The 17,780-nt window shown below is 39.1% G+C and overlaps 1 protein-coding gene across 6 annotated transcripts in view; it reads left to right on the plus strand.

Annotated features, from left to right (window-relative positions):
• Positions 1-17,780, plus strand: part of PPEF1 (protein phosphatase with EF-hand domain 1) — a 130,431-nt gene that overhangs the window by 76,444 nt on the left and 36,207 nt on the right. For all 6 annotated transcript variants that reach the window (XM_070502428.1, XM_044763751.2, XM_044763755.2 and 3 more), the window contains 4 exons: positions 7,905-8,071; positions 10,980-11,016; positions 11,933-12,082; positions 16,952-17,098. In XM_070502428.1, the coding sequence (XP_070358529.1) occupies positions 7,905-8,071; positions 10,980-11,016; positions 11,933-12,082; positions 16,952-17,098 (501 nt within the window). The remainder of the gene's footprint in view (positions 1-7,904; positions 8,072-10,979; positions 11,017-11,932; positions 12,083-16,951; positions 17,099-17,780) is intronic.

The following is a 17,780-nucleotide window of genomic DNA, read 5'->3' on the forward strand; positions in this document are numbered from 1 at the left end:
AACTATGCACTGGGGCTTTGGGGAGAAAAAGAAAAAAGGAGGAAGATTGGCAACAGATGTTAGCTCAGGGCCAATCATTCTCAAAGGAAAAAATAAAAAAGACTAAGCTGGACATTTTCAGCTCATAATTCTATCTGAGTTTGAAAAAAATGCTTTCCTTTAGGTGCCACACTGTTAACCATGGCAGACCTTTGCTGAAAGGGCATCTCAACTTTATATGGCTTCAAATATCATCAAGTGAAGCAATCTACATAGTATTAGTTAGGTCATATTTTTAGATTTTATTTTCTGAAGAGGTTAATTTTAATACGTCACTTTTGCTTAGAGTGACCAATTTGAAATACTACACTTCATTCAGAGCCTTAGCCTTGCTAAAATTATAAGACATTTTTCCTCATTGAATAGAAAGCTTGAAATTTTAGATCAAATTTTGGCAAATTAGTTTGTTAAATTGATGCTGTGAGTGGAGACCTCCTGAAGTTGAAAAAGAGAAGATGCACGTGGACAGAGAGAAGCTAATTAACTCTTAACCGTGTATCATACTGATGCTGCTGTCCATTGGAAGCCATGCCATCTTGTTTTCCTTTTCTTCTCTCTCCCCTACCGTCCTCCACCCCGAGGTCCAGAAATTTCCAGTTGAGAAGGTCATTAAGTATTTTGTTTCTTCTCTGTCACTGATACGCTTCACACTGCCACAGCAGTCAATTGTTTCCCTTTTGAAATTAAGGCAGTATGTTGCAATCAGAAGAACAGACCTCTGAAATAGAATTTGCAAAAGAAATGAAAACTAAAATAATGAGGAATTGAGGTCCAGAGGTTGTCGTTTGATGTGCCTTGGGAAAATGTCCAAAACAATTAGGATAACTTCTAGATGGCTGTTGTAAAGTACTTTAGTAGAAAATAAGTGAGAATATAGGGAAACATTTTTGTCTCTATTCAAGTTAATTAATTGTGGTCTGCTATTTTTTCCCCTGCAGGTCGTCCGAGTGCTGTTCAGAGCTGTAGTTACCCTGGGTTTTCTGTATTTGTCAACTTGATCTCCATGTCCTAGATGGTTTGTTGTATATCAGCTGCAGAGTAAGCAGAGAATTTGGTTTACTAGAACTGAGTGGAGGATGGGTTATAGCCGCTGTTGTGCTTCTTTGAAGGAGACCCAGGGAAATTTCAGTAGCTGGCAGCCGAAATAGCCTAGAGACTCATGTCCCAGGAGATTTAGCTCCTTTTCTTCTTATGTGTTTTCCCATTCCCTTATTAGTCTAAGACTAGAATGTGTTTGAACTCAGTCTTGGTAAAGTAATACGGCTAATCTTGAATCAACAGGGCAGATCTTATACATCCAAATAAGTCTTGCCTTCTTTGAAGTGGTTGCCTTGAGAGGCTCAACACGTACAGGAGTTCAGTATACATTTAGAACTCCTTTTAAAATCACTTTCAGAAACTATGACATATTCTGTTGAATGAGCTTCGTTATCACAAATCTTAGTCTTTTGACAACGTGTGATTTTTTGAAAAGGTTGAAACTTATTGGGTATCAAGTGTGCTGTATAAGATGGAAGGCCTAGCTGACCATTACTATTTTTGGCTCAAAGTTAGGTTTATCTCAAGAAATTCATTATTCTTAGCTCTTAGGTGAAATACCTAAAAACAAAGTTTGGTTTAACTGGAGATGAAAAGTTCTAATACAAGAAAATTCATAACAGTGGAAAACATGTTTACCATACAAATATAATAATTATCATTTTAGACTGTTGCTTTTCTCAAATTTTGATGTTAAGGTTATGCTGGCTTCATGAAATAAATTGGAGAGATTTTCACCTTTTTCTGTTGTTTGGAACCTAAATCCCTGGTTCTCAAACTTGGGTATACATTGTAATCACTCAAGGAAGTGAAAAAAAAATACTGATCCTGAGTCCCACTCCCAGAGGTTCTAATGGACACCTGGGGACTTTTTAAAGCTCCCCAAGTGATTCTAATGTGCAGCCAAGGATGGGAATCATTGGTTTATATAATATTAAAACTATTTGCTCTTGAAAGTTGAGATAGAGCTCTGCTATAAAGCCACATGGAGCCAAAGCACTATTCAAGTTTTCTACTTCTTTTGAATCAATTTTGGTAGTTTCTAATTTTCAAAGAAATCCTCCATTTCTCTAAATTGTGAAAGTACGTTGCCATAGATGTCAATATTATATTCTTTACTTATATAATTTATTTACTTCTCTATATCTTTATATCATTTTTCTAATCATTAATCTTACATTTTTTTCATTCTCTTTTTTCACTTATCCTCAGTCTCATGATGAGTTTATCAGTTTTACTGGTTCTTTCAAAGAATCACCCTTTGGATTTTCATATCTTTTCTTTTTTGCTTGTTTTCTATTTCATTAGTTTCAGCTTTTATCTTTATTTGGTTGACATTATTGTTTTTTTCTAATTTCTTAAGATGAATACAGTCTTTCATGTGCATCTTTTTTAATAATGAAGACATTTAAGGCTACACATCTTTTCTGATTTTAGTTTTAACTGAGCCTTTTATTGAACTTGTAATATTGCTTTTAATTTCCTCTTCGATCTAGGGCTTATTAAGACTACAATTTTTAATTTCCAAGCATCTTAATTCAAGGAGCTAGAATTTTTCAAGTCATATTTTTATTTATTTCAAATTTTATTGGATTATGATAAGAGAATGTGTCCTATGAAATGTTTCTTATTTTGAATTTATTAAGCATTCCTTTGAAATCAAGTACATTATTGATTCTCATAAAGATTCCATGGACAAATAAAAAATTAATTGTATTCTCTCTTTGTAGGATGCAAATTTCTTCATATCTTTATCTATTAAATTAAGTTCATTGATTATATATTCAATTTTTCCATGTATTTATTTTCTTTTATATGTCTAAATATGTGTATTATATATTGCTATGTAACAAATTACCCCAGTACTTAATGACTTAAAACCTCAAATATTTAGTGTCTCAGTTTCTGTGGATCAGAAATTTGAGTGCAGCTTAGCTGGGTGGTTCTGGCTTAAGGTATCTCATGAGGTTGCCGTCAAACTATTGGCCGGGGCTGCAGTCGTCTGAAAAGTTGACTGGGACTGGAGGACCTATTTCCAAGGTTGCTGACTCACATGGCAGCAGGCACAGCATTTCAGTTCCTTGCTGGCTGTTGGCAGAACAGCCACATGGGCCTCTCCACAGGGTACCTGAGTATTCTCATGACGTAGCAGCTGGCTTTCCCCAGAGTAAGTGATCCGAGAAAGAGAGCAGGCAGGAAGCTGCAGTGTCTTTTGTGACTTAGTCGCCCAAGTTGCACACCAGCACTTCTGCTGTGTTTTGTTATTCCTTAGAAGCAAATCAGTTAAGTCCAGTGCACATTCTAGGGGTGGCCAATTAGGCTTCACTTTTTAAAGGGAGTGTCAAAGAATTTGTGGACATTATTTTAAACCAGTAATTCAATCTGAATAATTCACTATGTTTGTATTTTTAAACAATTTCTTCTTGCATTTATGGAAGTTAAATATATGAAACAGAACTTGTTCTTTTATTGAATACTAGTTCATGAATTGTATCTTCTTCATAAAGTGCCTTTTATTATGATGGATTGTTGCTTTGTGATCTGGTTTAGCACTTTTAATATTAAATTCCACTTTGTCTAGTATTAATATTTGCATTTTTGCTTTCTCTTTGTTGCGTTTCCCTTGTTTTCAACCTCCCTTTATCTATTTTTTCACGCGTATTTCTCTCAAACTATGTATATCTGAGTTTTGTGTTTTAATGTAGTCTGCTAATCTTGGCGTTTTAATGGGAGAATTTAACTCACATTTTGTATAACAACAGATATTTTTTGTTGTTGTTTGTTTTTTGTTTTTTTGGTGCTGAAACCCAGGAACAATAACAATAGATATTTTTGAAAAATTTCCTTCTCTTCTACTTTGTTTACAGTTTATTTCACTTCTTTCATCATTTTCCTTTTCTTTTTGTTGTTTTGACGAAGTTTTCTTTGACATTTTTACTGTGTTTTTCCATTCACTAGTGGTTATCTTCCCATTCTTGATAGTTCTAATGAATAATGTGTGTGTGTATATTTCTCAAATAGCTATAACTTTCTTCTTCCACCATTATCCTCTCTCTCCTCCAGTAGGATAAATGTATTTATTTTCACACTTTCCATATCTGTCCCCCATTCAGATGAGATTTGTAGAGAATTTTACTTTTCTCCCCTCACCTCCCCTGCAAATCCTAGCTATTGGTCATGCCATATTTTTAGTTCTTGACCATTATTAGCTTTTCCTTCATAGTATATTTCTTCTATTTCTAGAATCCTTGCTTAGTACTTAAATGCAAGTTCCACATGATCACAATTGATTTATTTTTAATTATATATTGCAAGGTTCATTGTTCACATCTGTCTTTTTTCCTTTTGGTCTTTCCCTGGGTTAAGAACTTTTTATTGTTACTGCTGTTATTTGGTTAGAATATTTTCTTGGGTGTTTTCCTTTTTGGGGCATGTGGCTGCTACAGTCTCTGAATGCAAGCTACTTGAATGCAGGGACTTTGTATGGTTTACTTTTGGTTTCTAGCACCTAGAGCTGTGTCTACGTACATAACAAGCAATCAATACATGTTCATTGTTTTTTGGTATTAGATCACTACATCATCACATGTCTTTTTTCCACCCTGAAGAATATTTACGTTGTTGGTATTTGATCCTTTACACATCTGCAAATATTTTCTATCACCCTGAGAAGTTAATAATGTCACAGGGGCTGGCTCCGTGGCCGAGTGGTTAAGTTCATGCACTCGGCTGCGGCGGCCCAGGGTTCAGATCCTGGGCGCGGACATGGCACCGCTCGTCAGGCCACGTTGAGGCAGCGTCCCCCATCCCACAACCAGAAGGACCTGCAACTAGGATATACAACTGTGTACAGGGGGGTTTGGGGAGATAAAGCAGGAAAAAAAAAAGATTGGCAACAGTTGTTAGCCCAGGTGCCAATCCTTAAAAAAAAAAAGGAAGATTGGCAACAGTTGTTAGCCCAGGTGCCAATCTTTAAAAAAAAAAAATAATAATGTCTTGGCCAATACACAATTCTTGGTTTATAGTCCTTTTGTCTCTTTAATTTGTATATTTTACTCCACTATCTTCTACCTCCCAGTACTGCAGATGAGAAGTCTGATGCCAGGATGATTCTTTTCCCTTTGTAACTTGTTCTTTTTGTCTGGCAACTTCTAAGACTTTTACAGGTAATAGGGATTTTTTTTCCCCATGAATTTTGAATAGGAATCATGAACTCTTTCAAACTTCAGACTGAAGTCTCTTTTTAACTATAGAAAATTCTCTCTCTTATTTATGTAGTTATTGCCTCTTCTCCATCTGTTCCTTTTTTCTGATTCTGGAATGCTTATTATTGGCATATTAGTTCTCTTGGCTCTGAACTCTAATCTCTTACTCATTCCTCATGATTTTTATCATTTTGCTTTTTGCTCTGTGTGAGAGGTTTTTTCATCTGCTTGCTCTTTCAGGTCAATAATGTATTTTCCAACCACTCTTTCTTTTAGGTAGCTCTAATTAATTGATATTTTAAATTTGAATAGCACATTTTAATGCCAAGAATTATTAACTTTTTGTTCTTTATTTTATAGTCCTCTTATTATTTTTTAAAATAAAGCTGTCCTCTCTCTCCTCCAGCAGTCCTGTCTTTTAGAGGACAGGACTTTGGCAGATCTGATTGCTCTACCTCTTTCTGGTTACTGGAACCCCTTAAATACTAGGTTATTTCCAGTTTTTATTTTCTGCTTAAGCTAGGTTAAGCCTCTCCATAGTTGGAGGCACAACAGTTTCCACTCCTGCATTAAGAGTATGAAAGGAAGTCTCTATGTTCCTAGGTGCCCCTAAATGCAAGTGTTAGTGTTCTTTTGGCTTCAGAGATGTAGAAGTTCCCTATACTTTTTCTAGTAAGATCCAGCTTCTCCTTCCCCAATCAGGACCACACATCACTTAATCAAGGGGTCCACAGGTCCCCTCAGGCCTAGTTCTTCCACGTTCTCACACTCTCTAGCCCCTTGCAGGCCTAAACATCCCAATAGAGCCTATAACCTTCAACACCCCTCAGACTCCTCCAGCTTACTCACCCCAGCCAGCTGAAGGCTGGGGGAAGGAAGAGCATCAGAGATGCAGAATCCTTCCGCTTTTCTTTAAGTTTTGATAAGCAATAGCCTATATTTTTGCAACTGGCTGACACTATCTAAGCCCAGTGTGAATAAGGTTACATGAATAAATGTAAAATAATGGGATCTTAAAATTAGAGATAGCGTGGAGGCCATAATAAAATGAATCTCTTAATTTGTATGGTGCTTTATGGTTTTCATGCAATTTTATACACATAGTCTCGTTGAGTTCCAAAGTAGTTCTGTGAGGTAAGTATGGAAATTATCATCCCCATTTTACAGATGAGGAAACTACAGTTCATGAAGATTAAATAACTTGCCCAAGGACACTTGGGTAATAGTGGAGCTGGCCTAGAGACTAAGTCTCATTTCTGGCAAAGAACACTATGCCACTGCTTGTTTGTTTGTTTGTTTCCAATAGCCTACAGAACATACTACATTGCATAATGATTTCTGGAATCCCTAAGTTATATGTTGCAACTTGTATAATATTTTTTCAACTATTTCTATTATATTGATATGAACAATTTAAAATGTATATACATACTAGGATGGTGAGTATAAAGTAACAAGACTTTCTTATATAGTTTGGAATCTAACAAAAGAGGAAGTTGAAAATAGTTTGAGGGGGCCGGCCCCATGGCTGAGTGGTTAAGTTCACATGCTCTGCTTCAGCAGCCTGGGGTTCACCAGTTCAGATCTTGGGCATGGACCTACACACTGCTCAACAGGCCATGCTGTGGTGGCATCCCACATAGAAGAAATTGTTTGAAAAAGCTTAATATAACTGTAATATGTGTATTATTTCCTGAAGGTAACTTTTTTTGAAGGAGGACATACATTTGGATATATGAGTACTTAAATTTTTCTCTTGGTAATGTATTTATAAACATTTGAGTTTATCTTACTATGCAGTAGAAATGTGCTTGGCCATGCACTGGTAGGCATGACATGGTTGTTTTGTCTTAGAGTTTAGTGGTACAGAAGCAAACAAATCAATAGCTGTTGTAAAGACCAGAGCTTTGTCCTGATCCCAGTACTTTTTCTTGCTAACACTGTGTTTAAAAGTATTATCTCATACTCTGGAGTGATAATCAAAATATTTAACAAATGTGGCCTGGTCAGTGAGCAGTCACTACCCACCAGCTATCAGCACCTGATGTTAATGTACTGGTGGTATACCAGCCCTGCTCACAGTGGCATGGTACCTGACACTTTCCTGGGTACTTCCATATCCATAACCTCATTTGATCTGGGGCAGGGTGTGGGGAGATATAGTGTCTTCCAGTTTTTGCAAATTGAGGGAATCACAGTGCAGAGAAGTTAAAGGTAGGGCCCTTTAGAAGGGAAGACTTTTGGCTCTTAGTTGAGTCTTCTTCCTTGGGTACAAGTTTCCCTCTTTTCAAGGGAGAAGGAAGAGATGAGAGTAGCCATTTTTGATAGGACAAATATCAGTCCTTTCAGAGAAAAACTCATAGTAGGTGGTGGGTAGAATGAGCAATCCCCGTCTCCCCTGGAGTCTTCCTGTCCCGAGCTAATGTTTCACTTCCAAGGTCCCCTGCCGGAGATGCCTGCCCTGGAAGAGTGAATCTGGCTCAAGTGAGTGAGCAGAGTTTTCCCGGTGGAAGAACTGACTCGGCGTCTTTTCTCCATGTTCACAGGGACGTTAAATACAGAGCCTTACTTTAAAAGTATACTCTTTTAACTGCTTGTTTTCCCCCTCTCCTCCTTCCACAGAATGGTCTCCCCTCAGGAAGCAACCCATATGTTTTTAATGGTGATTTTGTAGATCGAGGAAAAAATTCTGTAGAGATCCTAATGATCCTGTTTGTCAGTTTTCTTGTCTACCCCAATGACCTGCACTTGAACAGAGGGAACCATGAAGATTTTATGATGAATATGAGGTAATCTAGGCCTTTAGATTTCTTTTGTTTCCCGCTCTGGAAAATACTGCCATGTTTAGTTCCTAGAGAGTCAGAGGTGAGTGTAGAGAAGTAGGGATGAGGGGAATCTCAAGGAAGACCTCAGTTCTCACCCCAATTTACCACCCCTAATCTTCTACTGAGGGAGTATAAATTGCTCTGAAGTCCCCTCCCTATCTTTTCTTCCAGTTCTATCCTTCCTTCTCCCTTCTATTACATTCTTTCTCTTCCTTCCATGCCCACAGGCCAAACTGTGTACCGGGTAGACATGTTAGGTTCTATGAGCAGATTTAGATGGAATCATTCCGTTGCTGCTTTTTTGGCTTGCCTCAGATATTGTCTCAGAAACTAGTACTGTGTTTTTCATGACATTGTATTTTTTATGACATGGTGATTGCTTCTGGCACAGTTGTTCATAAACATATTTGAGAACAGCTGTAACATAGCATTTCAGCTATCTGACTCACTGGAGATTTGAAGAATAAAGATTGGTTAAATGGTTTACCAGTTTTTGCTGAAAGGCGCAGTAGGTGGCAAATGTTCCCCTTTCCCTTCTTTCTTCCCCATTCCTCCTTCTCCTCCCCCTCCTCCCCCACTACCCTGCCCCCTCCTCCTTTTTCCTGTTTTTTGTTCCTTGTTTTATGAAAAACAGAATCCAGTTTGCTCTAGGGTGGTAGAAGGCATGACATATTTCATGCTTTTGGTCCTGGGCTTTTGAGTGCTCTGATCAAAGCTCAGCAACTGATTAGTTTTGCCTTTGGGGCAGTTTTGGCACTTGGCCCAAGAGTACAGTTTCAATATAATTCTTAGGTGTGGAAGCAAATGCTAAGACTATGAAGAAGCAAAAATCCCAAGGCTATTGTCAGAAGCCCATTATGCATAATATAGCTCAATACTTTTATTTGGACATGCCATTTATCCTTCTATTTATTCAGTTAGCCAATCATATTTATCTAGTGCCTACAATGGTTAATGAAAGAGATATGGCCCTTGCCCTCAGAAAGTTTATGTCTAGCAGGGAAGACGTGAGAGTTGAGTAGTTTTTTCGAGTGTGATGAATTTGTAAATTGGGGGATCCAACCTGTCTGACAGGTGATGGAAGGGTCTCTCATAGAAGCATGGCGTTAGCCAGACCTGAAGGATGAATTAGGCAATCAAGAAAGGGCCATGGTGGGGCTATGGGAAACAGTGTTCCACAGTGGAGGCACAACTTATGTAGAGCTTGGGAAAAGACTTTTAGACTTGAAAGAAGTTCGGGGGGGGGTGGGAGCATAGACTGAAGAACAGGATGGTGCCTGATAGGGCTGGAGACATAAGAAATAGTTGGATCATGCAAAGGAATTTGGACTTTCTTCTGAGGACAAGAGAAAATCATTGAAGAGTATTATAAATTTGTATTTTAAAATGCAGGAGGAAGTGTAATTTGGATATGGGGAGGCCAATTAGGAAGTAGTTGAAGGAAGAGGTGATGGAGTCTTACTTAGACTAGGGTGATGGGGATGGAGGTGCAAAGAAGTAGATTCAAGAGGAGTTTAGACAATGATGATTTAAGGCTTGGTGATGTGATATGGGGGACTTGAAAAAAGAGAGAATCAAGGATGACCTCCAGGTTTCTGGCTTGAGTTTAGGGGTACAGCAGCATCATTCACTGATATTGGAAACACAATAAGAGGAAAAAGTTGGGATGAGGGAGAATGATGAATTCAGTTAGGGGTAAGATGATTTGAGGTGCTGTTGAGTATACGTGTCCAGAGCTCAGAAATGAAGTGTGGCTTGGAGCATTGTTCTGCAGTATTGGCGCGTAGGTAGTAAGTGAAGCCCTGGGCACAGATGAGATTGCCAAGGGAGAAAGTGAAGGGAGACGAGGGCCTAGGACAGACTCTGAAGGAACTCCAACATTTCAGGCTGGGTAGAGGAGAACTTGCAAAGGAGGTTCAAAATTGCCAGAAAGGTAGGAGGAAAGCCAAGAGAGTTGACTGTCCCAGAAGTCCAGAGAGGAAAAGTTTCCCAGAAGGATTGGGTAGTCAACTGTATTTAGTGTTTCAGAGAGGGCAAGAAAGATGAGGACTGCAAAGTGTCCTTTGGATTTAACAACATGGACACCTTTGGTGAGTACAGGACTGAATTCATCTCAGAAAACATAATGTTACACTGTAGAAGCCTGACCTGACATGATTTGCATGGAAACCCGGAGTTAGTATGCTTTGTTCTGACTTGACCGTGTTGGGTATTAAGAGTGTATATTATTATCCTAAGGCAAGGAAAAGTAATTGAAAAAAATTTCTATCATTAAATTTCCCTTAGTGACTGCTATTCAGGCATTAACATTCTTGACACTTTCTATTAAAACCTTCAATACCATTACATGGTATTTATATTAGAGAAAGTATAAAGAGTCAACTTATCTTCTAGGCTTTTCTTTGTCTTTTTTCAGTCTTTTTGTCCCCCCAATCATTCATTTACTATAAGATGTAGGATGTCTGAGAAATTCTACTGTAAATGAAAAGCATTCTCCCACACAGCTTCCCCCAGCTGCCACAGCACACTGCTCTGAATACTTGCAGCATTTATATAACCTATACCTACTATGTATTTCTTAAGTTGTTTTGTAATTGTTTCATGAAAATTTATCTTCTTTCTATGCTGTACTATACTATACTGTACTATACTCTAAGCTCCTTGAGGGGAGGGATGATGTCATTGGCTGCTTTTGTTTTTTCCCATCATACCTGGCAAAGACTTGGGTAAGTAGTAGTCAGTTCCAACTAAAGTCTAGTTTCTTGAGTTCTTGTGATAATGAGATGTCAAGGGTTCCCCATTTTGCATGATTCATGTAAGTAAGAGTTGTCAACATTTAATTAAGTAGTTTAAATCCCATTGTTTTTTTCAGATATGGCTTCACAAAAGAAGTTTTGCATAAATATAAGGTAAGACCCATATACTTTTTTTTTTTTTTGCATTCCCTTTGCTGTTTATACATAGAAGTAAAAAAAGAGCCTTCAGGAAGGGTGATGGGAGAACTAGTCAGAATCCATGCCAATAAATAAAAAAGCACAGCAGGAAGCCCTAGCCATGGTAGAGATCTAATTTTCTTCCTGGACTAAACCAAGCTTTTTCTTTGTAACTTTTGTGTAAGTTTCAGCATAAATACAAACATATTCTATTATTTTAAAGATTCCCAGGATTTGTTTTACTCAGGTATGGTAAAACATGGAGACATGGAAATGACTGTCATAAAGGAAAAGGTTTTTACTTTTTAGGAGTCATGGCACACCACACTGGGGACCACATGGGGAAGCACCAGAGTTGGTCAGAGGCAGAGGGAGCAAGGGGAAAAACGTGGACAAGAGCCTTTATTGTGGTTTCTGTGGGAAGGAATGGGTGAGGCAGTGTAAGCAGGTTTACCATTGACTAGTTTGAATAATTTCAGCAGACTCTAGGGCATACAGGTTGTCCAAGGTTATCTGATACCTGGCCCTGGGATGATTAGGGGAGGGGAATGAATAGTGGCCCTGAGTGTGAGAGCTCCGTAAAGGAGGTAGTTGGGAGAGTGGGCTCTGAATTGGTTGGTTTGCATAGGAAAGTCCAGTCATTTACTATCTCTAGGAATTAGCTAGCCCTTGGAGGGGCAACATCTCCTCCAGGATCAGCAAGGCACCAAGATGTCAAAGTATCAAAAATATAGAATCAAAAGACATAGCTAATGCATGCTAGAGGATTAGTGACTCCATGCTGACATCCTTTGGGTGGCATGAAAACTTGCTTTTTGTCCATACGTTGGGACTATTCAATAAACTTGAACCTATCAGAAAAATAAAACTTAACTCAAGCTCTAACTTACAGCTACATGGAAGAAAAATCTTACAACTCTTGGAAGACGTCTATACCTGGCTTCCAATTGGTACAATCATTGATAATGAAGTCCTGGTCATACATGGTGGGATATCAGAGTCCACAGACTTGAATTTACTCCATCATATGGAAAGAAACAAAGTAAGAAGCAATGTTTACATGAATCTCATCTCAGAAATTTATAAGGGGATACATACCTCTTTCCATTTATTATTTTGTATTCATTTGTGTTTTAATGGTTGTAACTCTGAAAAGATTAGTGCATGGGACCGGCCCCATGGCCGAGTAGTTAAGTTCAATGCTCTGCTGCGGCGGCCCAGGGTTTCGCTGGTTCGGATCCTGGGTGTGGACATGGCACCGCTCGTCAGGCCACGCTGAGGCGGCATCCCACATGCCACAACTAGAAGGACCCACAACTAAAATATGCAATTATGTACTGGGGGATTTGGGGAGAAAAAGCAGAAAGAAAAGAAAGAAGATTGTCAACAGTTGTTAGCTTAGGTGCCAATCTTAAAAAAAAAAAAGATTAGTACAAATTTTAAGAAAATCTATGATTACATGATAAATAACTAACTGGGTAGCCTCTATATATGGAAAATATTTTTTTAATTCATGATGAAAATGGGAAAATGTGGAAATGTTGGCATTTCGTGTAGTTTCTAAAAGTAACAAACCCTGACTTTTAGAAATTAAAATCTCTAATTAATTAATATTGTGGTAAACTATATGTAACATAAAATTTACTACTTTAACCATTTTTAAGTGTACAATTCAGTGGTATTAAGTACATTCACATTGTTGTGCATCCATCACTACTACCAGCACCATCCATTTCCAGAACTTTTTATCTTCCCAAACTGAAGCTCTACCCATTAAACAATAACTCCCCATTCCCCCTCCCTCCAGCCCCTGCCAACCACCATGCTACTTTCTGTCTCTATGAATTTGACTACTCTAGATACTTCAGAGAAGTGGAATCACTCAGCAATTTGTTTCTGAATTGATATGATTTCCCTTATACTATACTCCAAACGGCTCAGGGTATTTTTGGGGAAATATTTTAAACCCAAGTAATCGTATTAAGTACAACAGAAGCAGAGCAGGAACATGTATAGAACCTCCAAGGGAAGTGCCTATGTGGGGCCTGTAATGCTCCCACACTTAGTGAAGGATTCCTTTGGCTGGGCCTTGCAAAGTGATGGAGTTGTCTTCCTCCTGTACCAGAGGCCAGCCAAAGCCCTCAGACCAGGGGCATAGGGGGTGTCATGTGGGCGTGAGAACCAATAGCCGCTCTGGAGCCAGATGATTGTATATGGTCCTAGTGAGAAACCTGAACCCTTACCCCTCAGAGACTGATAATCAGTTTCCAACCAATCTAGGCAACTGAGGTCTAGAGCCGGAATTTAGCTTGATATAGACAGAAATATGACTGCTATTCACCTTGAGTGTTTGGAACCTTTATACACATGTGAATGATAATATTGCTGTTAATTTCGTCTCATCCTTTTTTTTTTTTTTTTTTTGGTGAGGAAGATTGGCCCTGAGCTAACATGCATTGCCAATCTCCTCTTTTTGCTTGAGGAAGATTGTCCCTGAGCTAATATCTGTGCAGGTCTTCCTCTATTTTGTACGTGGGATGCTGCCACAGCCTGAGTTGATGAGCAGTGTATAGGTCTGTGCACATGATCCGAACCTGTGAACTCAGGGCTGCTGAAGCAGAGTGCGTGAACTTACCTGCCATGCCAGCTGGCTGGCCCCTCTTCTTATCCTTTTAATTTCAACTTAAATATATACCCCCTCTGGAAAGCCTTCCACGACCTCCGGACTATACCAGATTCCCTTCTATATGCTCTCAAGCCCCTTGTACATATCCTTCTTAACGGTTACCAAAATTAAATAAGGAATTATGATACTGTTTGTTTACTATCCTTCCCTGCTTCTCTGGTTCACTGATAGAACCCCAGCACCTAAGATGTAGTAAGCACTTAGTCAATGTTCGTTGAATATCTCCTAAGAGATTTAAGATCAAAGCAGGGCAAACCTAAGACAAAACTGGATAGGAAGTTTTTCACAACACCTGTCCTGATTCTGTGGTAATTTTACATACTCTGTCCCCAACCTCACCCAGTGATAACCATACTTCCTGGTTTACACCTGTTGTCCTGGTGTAATTGTTAATAGTGCCTTCTTTTACTCTCAAAAAGCATCCCATTGCAATAAATTTTAAGGCCACTCTAAGTTTAAGGCATCTTTCTCATGATATCAAGCAAATAGTCAAGCCAATAAGATGTTTCGATCAACATGAAATAGTCAGTGTTAACATAATGAGTGGATATGATTCTAGCCAAGAGCAAGGGAACATGTTTCTGTCAGTCACATATTGGCAAGAACATGGCATGAATGTGACACTCCACCACCACCACCTGCCCTGTGACAACCGTGCTAATCAGTCATGGCAGCCACTACCAATTGATCAGATTGGAAACTTTTCCTGAGTTTAGCCTGAGCAGCTAGCCCTCTCTAGGGCTTTGTGAAATATTGAGAGCATGTCTCTGGAATGCCCATTACTATTTCTTTGGAAACCCCAAGTTGAGAGCCATCTGGACCTTGTAAACAATGAGGCTCTGACATCAGACAGGTGTAGCTAGCTTTATGCTCTGCTCTGCCACTTTGTGGCTGGGTGAATGGGCAAGGTACTAAAGTTTTCTAAGCCTCAGTTTCCACACTGTACATTGAAGCTAAAAATGCCTACCGTATTGAATTGTAGGAAAGATTAAATACAATTACCTAGATGAAGAAAACAGCATAGAGTGAGCTCTGAACATAAAGCTCTCTTCTCCGACTCCCTCCTCTTTTTCCTGATACTTGGAACTGAGGTTGGAATTTCAGTCACCAAGACAGACCCTGGGGAGAAGTTTTGGGGCCAGGAATTGTCTCAGGATACCTCAAATTTCGTCTCCTTTGGGGATCATTGTTCCATCTACTCATGAGACTGGTTTTAAAGATAGAAATTTGACTTGTATCTTTTTTGTGTCTTCTGTCGCCTAGAGTGAGGTTGAATTGGCAGCACATACTTGTTATATTAAATATAATTGAACTGTAATGAAAGCAGTAGGTTCAAGCCTTTGGAACTCTACCAGATGAGATACAAAAGTAGATTTTCAAGTCCAATTTTATAACCCCCACTTTCCCATCCCTTAGGACCCTCCAAGTGTAGGGGTGACCATGCTTCCTGCTTTACTCCTGTTGTGGTGGTCTGATTGTTAATAGGGGAGGGGTAGAGTTGGGGGAACCTGATGATAGCCTCCATTCTAGGTTCCTTAAAGGCATTTTGTAACGTAGGCAGGTTGGTGAGTCAATGCAAAGGGACAGAGAAGGAAGGTTCTATAAGACTAAGACTCTGATTTAATATTCTTCAAACTCCCTGGCAGGAGGTGGGGGAAAGGATGGCTAGTAGGACCCCCAGGAGAAAATGATAGTGTGGTACTTTGCGGTAGCTGGGCAAAGTATCCTGATCCCAAGCGGCATAGGAAACAGCAGAGCCACACATACTTAAGAGACCATGTGGGTGATGGATGGAAACTAGATTTTGGTAGTGAACACACTGTAGTTTATACAGAAGTCAAATGATAATGTTGTATACATGAAACCTATATAATTATAAACCAACATTAGATCAATTAAAAAAGGGGAGGGGGCCGGCCCCATAGCTGAGTGGTTAAGTTCGCGCGCTCTGCTGCAGCAGCCCAGGGTTCGGATCCTGGGCGCGGACATGGCACCGCTCGTCAGGCCACGTTGAGGCGGCGTCCATATGCCACAACTAGAAGGACCTGCAACTAGGATATACAACTATGTACCAGGGGGGATTTGGGGAGATAAAGCAGAAAAAAAAAAAGATTGGCCACAGTTGTTAGCTCAGGTGCCAATCTTTAAAAAAAAAAAAGAGAGAGAGAGAAAGACCATGTGGCCTTGCCCAATGAGCTTATCAGAAGTAAATTGTGTGGACCAAAGTCCAGAGTGTCTTCCCAGAATATTCTGCTCTGCTAAGACCTGGGGACATTTGCTGGGGGGAGACGGGGAGGGTAGGCTGTGAACTCACTAATAATAGCTGAGATTGAATTTCCAACCATTTCAATGAGACAGGACCTCAGACTAAGATTCAATTTTATTTTTGAAAAATAAAGGTAAGATTTCATATCCACCCTAGTTTATAGAAGAAACTAAGTGCCTACCACAGAGAATTGTCCATCACTGAACTAAGGCCACCAAAGTAACAGAAGTATTGTTTCAAATTGTTTTGTATAAAGAGACAAGTATAAAATTGTAGTCTCAAGTTATGTAAGGGAATGAAGAAGGGATTATAGTAATTGATGTGCTATCAGAAAGACATTTTATTTTCCAAAGAAATGCATCACTTTTGTTGCTAAGATTAGAGAACATAACCAATTGCTGGCAGGGTCAGATTGTGAACCACATCGCATTTAAGTTGAAGGGCTTCCAAAGTTTTCAACTTCTGTCCTCTGAGTACTTGCCTGGACACAGATGTACTTTCTTTCATTTCATTTCTCCTGGAAAACACAATAAAATGAAAAGCAGCCGCCATCTTAAGAGGTGTTTCTGAACTCAAAGCCTTTTGGTTCTCTCTTACACCCATGTATGGATAAAAGCTCAGGAGACTAGTTTTCCCTTAGTAGCTTCCATTCCCTGTGATGATGCCTCAGAACATGTCTAGCACTGACATCTATGCCTCTGGGGTCCTTTAGAAACTCTAATGGGAAACTTTTCCTGTGTGGCAGTGTCTTGAGTTGAAAAATGTACAAACAATTTAATAGGCCCACTTTATAGAGATCACTGGATCAATAAGATAAAGGAGGTGGGTGAGATGGAAAAGGTGACCATGTGTTTTTCACTGAGTTGAGGCACAATATAGACAATAGCAACTGGTACTGAAGTTTCTGCATGGAGCACAGTAAGCATAGGGTTTGGCTAAAGCGTGAATTTGTTTTCTAGATGAAATCTGTGCTGATGCCACCATTTCCAATAGATGAAGACTATGCTGCTGACTTGAAAAATAAAGTAGGTACAACTGCTGTGCCTCGAGGAGTCAGAACAAGTGGATCCCTCTCTGAACAGTTAACAAAGCATGAATGGGAACAGGTAGGTAATCAAAGTGTTCACCACAATGGCAAAGGAAGACGTAGCATAGATGATGTTGTCCGTTACAATATATAGATAAAAGTGACTTATAAGCACATCATATCCTTTTCTCTGAATTTATCACTATATTTTTAACAGCTTTATTGAGATCTAATTCACATACCATGTAATTCACTCATTTAAAGTATGTAATTCAATGGTTTTTGGTATATTCACAGTGTTGTGCAACTATCACCACAATCTAATTTTAGAACATTTTCATTCACCTGAAAAAGAAACTGTATACCTATTACCAGTCACTCCTCACTCCCTCTCCAGCCACCTCCCCCACCCCCGGTCCCCGCCACAGCCTTAGGCAACTACCAGTCTACTTTTGGTCTTTATAGATTTGCCTATTCTGGACATGTTATAGAGATGGACCCATACAATATGCAATCTTTTGTGTCTGGCTTCTTTTACTCAGCCCAATGTTTTGAAGTTCATCCATGTTGTAGGATGTATCAGTGCTTCATTTTCTTTTTATTGCTGAATAATATTCCATTGTATGCATATAGCACTTTTGCTTATTTATTCATCAGTAGGTGGACATATGGGTTGTTTCCACTTTTTGGCTGTTAAGAATAATGCTGCTATGAACATTCGCATGCAAGTTTTTGTGTGGACATGTGTTTTCATTTTTATG

The sequence above is a fragment of the Equus asinus genome, chromosome X (genome assembly GCF_041296235.1).
Source record: "Equus asinus isolate D_3611 breed Donkey chromosome X, EquAss-T2T_v2, whole genome shotgun sequence".
Lineage (NCBI taxonomy): Eukaryota > Metazoa > Chordata > Mammalia > Perissodactyla > Equidae > Equus > Equus asinus.